This window comes from Oryza sativa, chromosome 9 (assembly GCF_034140825.1).
Source record: "Oryza sativa Japonica Group chromosome 9, ASM3414082v1".
In the NCBI taxonomy this organism is placed as follows: Eukaryota; Viridiplantae; Streptophyta; class Magnoliopsida; order Poales; family Poaceae; genus Oryza; species Oryza sativa.
Window position 1 is genome coordinate 10366824 of NC_089043.1, and position 12290 is coordinate 10379113.

Consider the following 12290-nt stretch of genomic DNA (forward strand, 5'->3'; position numbering starts at 1 on the left):
TTAACATATGAGCTCCTAGTTTATTTTTAACTATATGGGCCTGACCTGACATGGATTAACTATTACGATAATCTATTAGTCTCTATCCTCATAGAGAAGCATAAGTAGCCTAACGATGGAGCCAAATAAAAGTTCGATACAAACAGATACAGACAAGCTTCTTTGTACTCACGATTGTACTTGCTATTTGTAGGTAAATCTAGTATACCCAAAATACAATCCCTACAAAAGCTTGGAACATAATTAATGATGAGTTAAAATCTGGCTTCCGACACCTGGTTTCAGTTTTAAGAAAAATTAAGTACAATGTTCAGAGTCGATGCAGGCTATAGTGTGAGATCAATGAAATGCAGGGCGCAATATACTGAAACAATGAAGTGAATTCTTTATTACGCCAGACAACACAAAAAAGAAGAATTAGTATACAGCACAAAAAGCCTAGTTTTACTGGGAGTACTAATTTTACAAACAGAATGCTAGTCCAAGTCCAGTATATTATATATAATGTACACTACACTGCTCAAACCTGATAAAATGTCTAAATTAACAGCAACAAAAACACCAGCTCCCTTCTGATAAAAGGAATAACAAATTCTGTATGGACAGATCTATGCTGAATTTGCACTGCTGAAGTCCATGAGCAACCACACCTAGGTGCATTATTACCCACATTTTCTATGTTACAGGAAGGGGCTAGGTTAAGCAACACAAGGGCTTCACACCTTTACTGTACAAAACATTCATAACAATAAGAGCCTTTGGCGCTGAGACTATCCCCAGCACTCAATGAGACAAACTGTTGCGACAAAATTCTCTAACCTGGCCACTAAATTCCCCCAACAGACTTGTCTGCTCATGATGCAGTTGAGCCAGCAGAAAGAGGACCATCTCTCAGCTGCTGAAGACAGAGCTGAAGTTGCTTTTGGATCATCTCGGCGACCATTCGCAATCTTCCTTGGCCTGATTCTCCAACCGCAACAGAGCCATTCACAGTCTCCACTGCCCTGGCGACCTTCTGCTTACATCTTTCCCAGTCCTCGTATTGCAACCAGCAAGCTCTGCCACCATGGCTACCGTCCATTGCAAGGTATGCTATATGGTTGCTTTCCCCAAAAGAATACTTTAGTCGTACGGATACACAATACGGAAGCCAGGCAGCTCCGCCAGCTACATTCATATGAGGAATGAGAGCATGATCAAGTACAAAGGTCAGAGCAAACTCTAGAGAACTGTGGGCTCTATCATACTTAACATTGCTCTTAGCCAAAGTGCTTTCTGTGATATCATCTGAAACTGACCCTGAATGATTTTCCAGACAAATCTCAATCCGGGCTCTCTGAGCAGTGGCCATGTCCCCATGAGCCTGGGAGAAACCTTTCTTCCAAGCAATTAGTTTTAAAAATTCTCGCAGCACTGAAATCGGTAGTGTAAGCAAAGTGATAAATGAAGCAACTCTGGAAGCATCATATGGTTCAGAGGCAACACGCCTGCTGAAATAATCACATATCTCGTTGATTTCAGGTGGAGCTAGCTCTTCCTGTGCACTGTTCTGAGCTTGCTGCTGCTGTTGCTGGTGATGGAATCGCTTGACGCTTAAAACTTGTAGAAGCAATTGAACCCGATGAACACTAACTGCAAATACATAACCTCTGCAAGATAGAAGAAAATATTTACCAGAGATAATAAATTCTTCAATACTTGAACTTGATTGAAAGAACACAAAAATAAGAAGCACTTTGAGCTGCATAAAGAGTCACTTTTCCAGCTTATCGCTTGAGACTAGGTTTGCATAGTTATGTTGATCACAGCCCAATAAATAAAATGAACATCAGAACAATAGTCACTACAAAAGAAAAAAAAAAGAAGCATTCAAGGGTAGTGGGCACTGGGCAGTGGCACAATTTCCCAAAGAAAATCAGGAAGAGCTCAATATTGTTAACACTAGAGTGATATGGATGGGAACTGCCTATGTACAATAAGATTATTGGGCTATTGAGTATTGACCCCAAGGTTCCAAAGCCAGTTTTGCCAGAAGTACTGGACCCTGGTGAAAACCAGTAACTGGACAATTACCAAATTTTTCTGGACAAAAAAATTAGATCCAAATATTTGAAATTTTGAAAAGTGGCTGGCCAAACAAAATCTAAATTTAAATAGTAAATATTATATTCTTTTTCAATTTGAATTCGCATCCTTCCAGCTGATAACCACTCAACTACCCTAGACCGGTGACTGGCTGGTTGCCATTCGTTTTTGAACCCTGATTAGCAATCGACTATTTTATTGTAGCTTACTTCAATGTAGAAGTGAATAACATTTTTTTATGATATCAAAACATGACAACACACTTCAGGTTCTCAAGCAATAGTAGAGATTAGAACAGTAATTTTACCCCACATAGAACCGGAGTGCAGGTTGCTCTTGATCCAAATTCAAGAGAGCACCCTCATTTTCCTTCAAAATCGACCCCAGTATCTCTTTCAGAAGTTCAGGCAATTGTGCAAACAACCATAGAACTCCAAGGTACTTGAGGATCCCTCTTAAAACCTTCTTGAGAGCTGCCAAAGGAACCCAACCACCACCGTAGCCACCATCATCCCCAAGCCCAATGAAAGCTGTATTCAGCTCTCCTTTCACATGAACAGGGAGGTTAGCTCCAGATGTTAGTCGCACAGAGGCCCCACCAATCCCTGAAGCAAGTCCTGAAGAGGCCAACATGGCATTACCTGCTCGACTCAAATTGGCTGCTACATGGTTAGCAACTCCAGAAGCAGGCCTGGACATACCAATACCTTGAGTCGCGTTTACACGATTTGCATTGGGTGCAGGTTGCAGAGTTCCAGCACTGCTATTTAAATGCGCACCGGCCTGTGTAGCATTCATGAAACTGGGTTCAAGAGCATTTAGACCCTGAGCAACATGTTCCATTATGAATGGTCGAAATTGTGGGCACGGCAACGATCCACCAACCAGAGGTCCTCCTTTAGGAGGAGTTGCTGGTTGTAGCCAAACCTGATCCCCAGCGAAACAGCGCATGTCAACAGAAAATTTCTTCCGATATATAATGCGTATCCAGTATGGCCCACGGAGCACAACAGAAACATCAAAGGGCAGCAAAGAACTAGGAACAAGTCCAGGCCCACCCCGTCCAGCAGCGGAAAGCATCGCAGCAGTGTGGAGATTATGACTTCCCAAATGGGTGGCAGCAACATTTGCGGGGGAAGGTGCGTGATGCATGGTTGTTGATGATGAACCATTTGCTAATGGTCCCTGGGTGGGGATGTTGTTCATCTGCTTTGGCATGGAGTTGTATCCAGAAGAAACCGTTACAGGCATTCTTGCTGGACGAATTGCACCCCCAAGGGCAAGCAAAGGCCCTGCTGTCAGCCGAATGCAGTCCAGGAAGGATGCTACCTCACCACCGTTCACGAAATCCTCCAAAAACTGCATTTATGTGAAATTGATTATAACTAAACATTCTCAGTAGAAAAACATAAGTAGAAAACTAAAGAAAAACTGGCAAACCTTTGTGTGTGGCCAAAGCTGATCAGGAGAAACATGCATTGTGCAGCCTCCCTTAGCACTTTCCCACTCAACAACAAAGTGTACCATAGGCATTGTGCCATAACTGAACCACAAGCTCATTAAGCCAACAGCTTCAATCCTGAAAGTCTTTCTCATTTGTTCAGATAGCCTGTCTGCAGCATCACTATTACCCTTATTAACAGGCTGCGACTTTATATCCGTAGATGTCTGATCATCATCTAGCTTGTCATTAAGTTTGACACCAATCAATCTCCTCATTCCACGGGCAAATGAACGGGCATTTGCAAGCCTTCGTAGATCTGACACAAGCTTCTGAACACTGTCTGGTTCAACATTGCTGTAAGTTAAAATAACACCTTCTGCATCAAAAGAGATATGCGAATCCATCTCAGAGGTGTTTGCGACACGAACACCAACACCCCATGAGGTTGTGGTGCTTCCTGTACTTAGCTCCCAGAGTTCCCTAAAATGTGGATCGTTTATCCTAACATCCCAAGACATACTTCCAGCCTTGCCGAGGCGTAAGCATATGTGTTTCCAAGAATCATCCCGAGCAAAAGGTAACCTTAGCCAAAGATTAGAGGATGGTGATCGTAAGCCCACTTCTTCAACATATGGAATGGCAAGAGAATCCATCTGGGCAGTTATTTGAGCATGTTTAATGGACAATGAACAGTGTCTTATGACATGTAGTAGCACCGAAGCATATGTAGTTGCTGGGACACAATTATTTCTTTCAGCCAGAATATTTCCGTAGGTGAGGCTTGTTCTTGATTGTGAGTCTGATGAATATGCTTGCAAAGGAGACCAACTCTCCATTGATTCTGATATTCTTCTTCGCTTCCTTGGGCTACTGGGTTTCAATCCTTGCAATGAAGGGAGGTTCAGAAATAAATCTGAAATAGAACGCTTTCTAGATGCACCATCAGAGCCCATAGTGATAAGGTTGATTGATCCTGCCAAAATGCCCAAGTAAGATAAACATATTCACTATAACCCCTTCACAACCAAAGGCTTATTTTCTGGTTGCTGTGCTGCACCGTGCTTATTTTTAAATTACTATAGAAATGTAACTATATAATCCTTGTGGTTTGATTTACATATCAAATTAATGTTACAGAAAGTATGCCATTCAACGGTAATGTTTTCTCACAAGTGCGCAATCTTTTTTAATACAATTCGTATTATCATTAACTTTGATATTAAAAGGAAAGCAGTTCACCAAACAGGAAAAAAAATGACTAAAAGCAGTTGCACCAAAGGAGATTATCATAATCCATACCAGTAACAAACAAAGCCTAAGTCCATTTTATTGCTATGTGTTGCTTCAAAATGAAGTTCAATGGGAAATTAAGAATATGATTATATTATATTTGCACTCTCCACCACTATCTTACTGATACAAATTTGAATACATCTGTAATTCCATTAAATAGGGTGTGCATGGCCCATATTATTATTAACAGTTTTTTGATTTGGTGTCTTGGCCTGTGCAAGGTGGCTGGACAAATTTGTTTGAGGGAGAGAAACTATAAAACTATCTAATTTATCATAAAACTTATTCCAAAACTGCCTGTATATGAACTTTGAGCAGGGATTTAATTACCATTAATCTTGCTTGCAGGGACGAGCTGAAGTGATTTACTTCCATCAGCAATCACATGTTCAGTTGGAGAGCTCAATGAGCTCAGTTCATGATTAGAATTAGAACTTGGCAACTTGATTGAAGATGATTTTGTTACAGTGCTTGAGGAAAAGGCGTTTGTACTTTGTACATGTCTCAAATTACTTGGTAAATAACTGTTCAAACCAACCCCGGGAGAAAATTTTGATCCACTGTAAGCTGATGAGGCCCCTTCAATTGATGCATTAGCTCTAGTACCTACTCCTTGAAAACCAACAGAAAGAGAACCTGGATGAGAGGTAGACTGCAAAGTAGTTTGCGGCAAAGAATGGTTTGGAACAGCAAGAGCCCCGTGTTCATATTCAAAAACTTCATCAACAACAGAAGAGAACGATGGTGAACAAGCAGGCAGCAGTGGAAGAGGCTCAATGCCACTTTGAATGGGGAGTCTATTTTCCATTACGTCATCACAATTCCCTATATTCTGTAGGGCATGCAGCTTCGCATCAAACATATTTGTATTCGATTCACTTTTACTAATCTGTATCTGTCCAATATCAATCTTATTAAACCTCAAAGCTTCCTTTGTGCATGCATTTGTGTTTGTCTTATCATTTGCATCAGATTGTGTCTCAAGCAAATGAAAAACAGGCCTGAAGTCCTTATCAAGTTGCATCAATAGATAATAGGCATTTGCACACTGTGGAAATCCCATCACCATCAGGTCTGAACCATGCAATATGTCCTTTGGAATCTTTAGAGTACCTTGAGACTTCTCATAAACCTGGAAAATAACAGAATTTTAGCACATCATACCTAGGAACCATAGCAAACTTAGCTTAGTAACTAAAGGATGGCAACTGTGTAACCACATCCAGACACTCTTATCAGCAGACTACACAGAAGAAAGTTCATAAGGTTGCGAATAGTGGAAATATCAGTAATTAACATGTTGACCCTAAGTGAAAAAATCTTTCAGAAATGTTGTTGGTTCACACTTCAGAACCACATGAGTTGTCCGACAGGTGACAGCTAAGCATTATTAAGATCATATTGATTGTAGTGACTATGATATATGGCTGCATGCATTTTTTTAATGCTCTTTACAAACACATTTTTTGTACCATGGGCTAATCGTCAAGAGAAAAAGGTTTGACTAGCAAATAAATAGCACAAACTAAATCCTGGGTCTACAGGGGAAAAACATGTCCTCATAATGCTATTTTTAAGGATATTATTATTCAATAAAATTGAAAAAGTGTGTCTGCACACACTCACAATGACATTCTTGTATACATGTGTTACAAATTTCAATGGTCAAGAAGTTAAGATATGATCAAGACAGTTTGACAACCTTAAGGCCAAAAAAACTTCCAGTAGCAGCAAATAGGTGGAGGATGCTCCTGGTTCTTAAGCTTGCAAAAACATCAGTAGCTGTAATACTCCCTTTATTTAGAGCTTCTTCACAATCTAGCAGTGCAGAAGGGGGTAAGATGTTTTCCGGCGACTGGAGGAGGAAACGACCGCTCCTATTAAAGTTAGGAAAGAGTTAAAATATTAGGAGAAAGAAAAAGAAAAAGTCAGTCAAGAGTTCGTGTGCAATACATAGACGGTACGATGGTATCATTGCAACAAGGCAAACAGCAAAACTGTCAGCACGCTATATCATTCAGTGCTCAACTATGGGCGGAAATATTCTATTATACCAATTCACAACAATGTTCCCGAGAGAAGCGCCAAGCACTGAAATGGCAAGTCATGCTTCAATCTAATCAATCTATGTCAGTACGGAACTATGGGTCTAAATTGATTCCAAAATTGAAGGAACGATCTCTGTCCAAGATTCTCATTCTGAAGCAGGTGTATAAACCTGGGACAGACCAGACTTGTTCGAACAATATTATAAGTAGGAAAATACCCATCAAACAACTTTAGGTACCACATGCTTTTAGAGTAGGGAAGGAAAAGATGCCCACAGGCAATCAACAATCTAACAGTCAATTTGAATTGCTAGGATCAATTCATCAGTAAAAGAGGCGGGTCTGTCATTCAGCACCAGAATGTGTCTTCTGATACCCCGTGTAATTTGGGATTACTTATAGCTCGAACAGCCTGGTTCTATAAGCTAACAGACGATGAGACAAGGCAACCAATATTCTTCTATTTTAGAAAGATAACCACTAGGACCAATGAGATATTTCGTAATAACATTAGTAACAACAGTACATCCAATATGTAAGATCAATGAAGCACCGAGAAGTGAGAAACTTCATTGATTGGAATGTTTATTGTGATTGGCTAAGTAATATGAGACTATCGTTATAATAGTGTGTATCTATATGCTGACTAGATGAGGTGACAAAGAATTGCGCAATTACAGGCATAATGATTTTATTCAAAACAAAGAAACCTTCTATTTTCAAATAAAGAAGACTAGCACGAGGCGGTTAATGAAGTACTGAAAATTGAGCAACCTGATATTTATTCCAAGACCAATATATGCTTGACCATAGGCCCTCACTTGAAGCACCTCATTTCCACAACAATCTGCAAAATCCTTTTGCTCTGTTTTCTGCGCAAGTTCGTAAATGTTTAACATTAAAGTTCAATCAAATGAACAAGATTAATATATAGCCACAACTGCATAAGGAGATGATGTAAACAAAAGATCCGTAATGCATCAATTAAAATTACTACATGAAAAATATATCATTCCATGTTTGTGCCTCATTTATCAATCATCTGTTCAGGAATTATATTACCATGTTATCCTGGAGTAAATAATCAGTACTAAGATGGCACGCATCTTTCAATGCTTTGCACATCATTAGAAGTTATTACAGAAAAAAGGTTGATATGGTGTGAATTAAGCAAGCATGCCACGAATCAAGTGACTGCGCAGGGGTTTATTGAGTTCAGACAACAAATTTGGTACTAACATGCTAATTCTACCAGTTCAGTTATCAGATACATATAAAAGTATCCCATCAGGAAAAAAATTATATAGGTGACATATGGACTGAGCTACAATATTAGAAATTTCACATTCAAACATGACCACAGCAGAGAAGGATAAGTTAGGAAAGGAACAACTTATGTCCCCTATCCCGGTGAGATCCTCTGTAGATCAACTTTCAATAGAAGCATTCTCCACTTTTCACTAGATTCAGAACCAATAATAATATTAAATTGAACAAAACAAAAGGTTCAGCTCTAGACCTCTCAGGAAATATCATATGCTCCGTAAGGAGTTCTTCAGAATTTCATCTTGCAAACCATCAGTTGATTTGATGTTAAAACTAAAGCTGTAAATTTTACCTAGAATATACATATCTTATCTTATACTCCTTACAAGAGGGAGTAAAACATATGTTACTTCTACACACACTGCACTGCAGATCTTTTGCGGGTGTAAATATGTAGGAAAACATATGTTAGTTGTAAGATTTTGATAGAAAAATATTGCATCTTTGCATATGAGTATAAGCAGGTGGCCGATTGGTTTCATATAATCATGTATATAGGTTTGAGATTTGAAAATAACTAATAGTTTGATTATGCCAGCAAACAGAAAAGTGTCAATACAACATGTAGTTTAAACATCATAAGGTAAACTATTTTTAGCACAACCAAACTAACATATGCATGCACATAACAATATAAGTTACCTACACAAATAAGTACAAAACGCACTACAGCACTATAACTGTACTCAATTCTTTTAATTGCCCAAACATTTTTTTGTCTTTTATAAGTAAATCTGTAAATATGGAAGAGCAACAGGTGAGGTAAGGGAAAACCAGAATAGGTTGAATTCAGATAAACTATACCAACTCAGCTCAGATATAATATTGAATTAATGTTTAGTCAACAGTAGATCTGTTATGAATTGTAATATGCTGCTACAAACAGGAATGTAAATAAGAATGATATTTCCTATTATTACCTTCACCGGGTCCTTTGCTATTTCAACATCTCGTTTGAGGATAACATCTTTTGGTGACTGAGAAATTTGAACATTTTTGGACAGCTGTCTCTGGATATCAAGAAGACGAGTGTGCCTATTAGAAGCAATTGCTCTCAAAATGAGCTGTTCAACATCAATGCAACACAGATCAAGAGAAAGATTGGCTTCTTTATCCGTCAAAGGATCAAGTATAAACGAACTATGCTGGCACTTTATCTGCATGTCTTGCCTGGCCTCAATTTTGATAAATGGTGATGAATCAGATTCTGCTGAGCCACCAGCTTTTTCATCAAGCCAGTAATTTATTTTTAGGCCAGGTATCCTAGAACCACTCAAATCATATTCCCCATCCTGACCAAGCTGCATTAGAGGAGCACTCCCAGTTTGCCCTGTGGTGCTATCTAAGACAAGCTCAGATCTTATTGCATCTTTCCACCTTCCCTGCCGAAGAACATTGGTCTTCCTAATGATAGTGTCCATAGCAAGTGAGATGCACAACTCATGAAGTATGGCATACAGCACCATGAAGGGATTCTCAGAAACTGCCATTCGTCTTTCTATATCATCACCAAGTGCAAATCTCCTCCTCTCTTCTAGCTTAATAGGCCCGCCTTTGTCACCAACAAGTACCTCTAAATGCAAAATCCTCCATAAATCTAAGTGGCCACGATAACCAAGTGTAAGAAGAACTTTAAATTCTCCATCCACACGAAAAACAGCTATTCCATCAGCTACTGAAACATTAGAAACTTCTTTGGGTCTTGGAGTCACAAGAACTTTGTACCGCACGCTTGCATTCAACTTCTGTAAAGCACGCTTCTCTTCATCCGGAGAAAGTTTATTTTGGCTTCCTATATCTTCTATACATAATGGCAATCTTTGATAGTTTCCTGTAAGCATGACTTCTAAAGCAGAAGGGATGTCAAACATAGGAGCTCGAGCTTGCTGCAACCCCTCATGCATAAAGTACAGCGAATCAGCTGTTTGTGTGAAACATGTTTCATGGCTGGAGAGAGTTGATCCAAGCTGTTGACAATAATTAACCAATGGAACCTGCACAAATTAAAAGGAAAATCTTATTTGGTAAATAGAAGTAATGAATCTTTTGAAGAGTAACTGTCCAAAAAAACAAAGCTTTTGCACCAAAATATTAGATAGGTTCAATTGAGAAACAACAAAATGAAGAATTGGAGGGGTGTACCTAGTGCAAGACAATAGCTCGGCGGAATCACGCAAATCACTTTGAATCTACACGAGTACACGTATAAGAAGAAGACTGCAAAGTACATGGACAGAATAACCTATGGAATATTATATCAACCTTAAAGATTCCATTCTCAACCTGTACAGATGATAGGTATATATCCTCTGTTTAACAGAATTTGTCCAAACATCAGTTCGCAACAATTGTTTGTAGATAGAATCGTGATTTCAGTTACTGTTTCTTGACTACATGAGACTATGTTCTTAAATGCATTGCTAGAGCATACCACCAAACCAAAATATCAGAAAAACTAAAATGATGTTCTTAAGTCTTAAAAATATATGTTTCTAGGTTTAAAAAAATGTAAAATTATCTGCACCAACATTTCGAAAAAATGTACAAAAGCATGACAACAGTATCCACTCAATAACTTACTGGTTATCAATATATGCTGACAGTGTACTTCCCTTAAAAAGGAGATCTAGAGTGGTGGATCAGCTGGAACCACCCAACAGTAACCACTAACCAATAAACCTGACCTGGTGAAAGTTCACTACAGATGGCCTAGGTGAAAGTACAGTACAGTACACTAGGAAAATAAGTTAACTGAAATATTAATGTTGTTAACACCAGGATATCTTTCTACTGAATAGAAGCCGTTTGCATCAATCAATCAATCAATCAAAATGGACATCCTTTGTAATGTGAAAAGCGTGCAAGGATAGATGGGGACTGAAGTCTCTTGGCTAGGAATTCACCCATCCGATTATCCACATTCCATTACAGACTAGGAGTACATCAGTAAATGGAGGCAACAAGATAAAATGTGAAGAGACACGGACCTGTTGGCACCATTTGGCAAGGACATGGAGGCGGAGCATGCGCTGGCGGGTGCGGGCGATGAATTTGAGCAGGTCGATCTTCTTCTCGGAGTCGGACCGCTGCCGCGCGCCATAGGCGCCACCCTTCCCCTCGCCCTCGTCCTGCGACTTCTCCACGAGCTCCCGCAGCGAGAGGTACGACTCCTCCGCCGCCCGCCGCACCACCGCGCCCAGCTCCACCGTCTGCTGCCCCAGCTCCCCCTCCGCCATAACCGCCCCGGAGCTAGGGTTTCCCGCCGCCCGGCCTCACTTCCCCCCCTCCACCCCGCGCGCGAGAGGGGCCCGATGAATCCCACCCACCACCAGTGACCGCATGCGCCGGCGGAGGAACCGGAGATCCTCCCCCTCCCCTCCCCCGCCGCCTCCGCCGCCTCAGTGGTGGCACCCCCCAGCACGGGGTGATGAGGCGCGAGGATTCAGCGGCCGCGCGCGTGTAGACAGAGTGTGTCGGAGGGTGGGGGACGAACGTCGTTCGAGGAGGCCGCCGGCGAGGGAGGAGAGAGGCCGGCTCGGTGGAGGATCGCCGGCGACGGCGGCGGCGGCGGCGGCGGCGGAGCGAATAGGATTTGCCGATTTGGGGGTCGGTGTGTCCAACGGGAGGGAGGGAGGGAGGGTGGTGGAGTAGTGGATGAACGCGTGTGCGTAGGGAAACTAGTTTTGGCCCGCGCGTATTTATCAGCCGTCCGATCCGGAAAATCAACGGCTAAGGATGTTCGAGTTCGAGTTCGAGTTCGAGTTCGGACAAGCGTTTTCTTTCCTGAATTTCTTCACAGGTAAGGAACTGCATTTTTAATTTGAGTAAATTTCACAAAAGTATATATACATCGATTAAATTATTGTAAATCTATAGATATATAAAATGATGTATTATAAAATTACAGATGTAGCACTAAATTTATCACATCACTATATGTTTAAGATGTTGTATCAAAAAATATGGAGCATATTTAGCACTAAATTTATCGCAGAACTACTTATTTAATATTAAAGTTATCATAAAATTAAAGATTTTATAGTTTAGATCCTATTAGATTTTCATCCATATAAGTTTATATTGAGTAAATTTCA

The 12290-nt window shown here is 40.4% G+C and overlaps 1 protein-coding gene across 2 annotated transcripts; it reads right to left on the minus strand.

Moving 5' to 3' along the window:
• Positions 1 to 423: 423 nt before the first annotated feature.
• Positions 424 to 11817, minus strand: LOC4346616 (mediator of RNA polymerase II transcription subunit 14). Of its 2 annotated transcripts, XM_015756452.3 has the most exons (9): positions 11184 to 11330; positions 10339 to 10385; positions 9117 to 10190; positions 7645 to 7742; positions 6525 to 6699; positions 5153 to 5954; positions 3526 to 4502; positions 2393 to 3444; positions 424 to 1649 (listed from the first exon to the last, which is right to left on the minus strand). In XM_015756452.3, exons 3-9 carry the CDS (start codon positions 10098 to 10100, stop codon positions 854 to 856), a joined length of 4884 nt encoding a protein of 1627 aa, XP_015611938.1. In that variant the 5' UTR covers positions 10101 to 10190; positions 10339 to 10385; positions 11184 to 11330; the 3' UTR covers positions 424 to 853. The 2 variants fall into 2 exon arrangements, with proteins under 2 accessions (XP_015611938.1, XP_015611937.1); XM_015756451.3 differs by lacking the exon at positions 10339 to 10385 and having other exon boundaries at positions 11184 to 11817.
• Between the last annotated feature and the right edge of the window lie 473 nt (positions 11818 to 12290).

Excerpts from the sequence above, each read along its gene's own strand:
- LOC4346616 (XM_015756451.3), bottom strand. The coding sequence starts at position 11,432 with ATGGCGGAGGGGGAGCTGGGGCAGCAGACGGTGGAGCTGGGCGCGGTG. Across the intron at positions 10,191-11,183 it reads TTGCCAAATGGTGCCAACAG|GTTCCATTGGTTAATTATTG; the intron begins GTCCGTGTCTCT and ends TAATTTGTGCAG. Across the intron at positions 5,955-6,524 it reads GAAGTTTTTTTGGCCTTAAG|GTTTATGAGAAGTCTCAAGG; the intron begins GTTGTCAAACTG and ends GTTATTTTCCAG.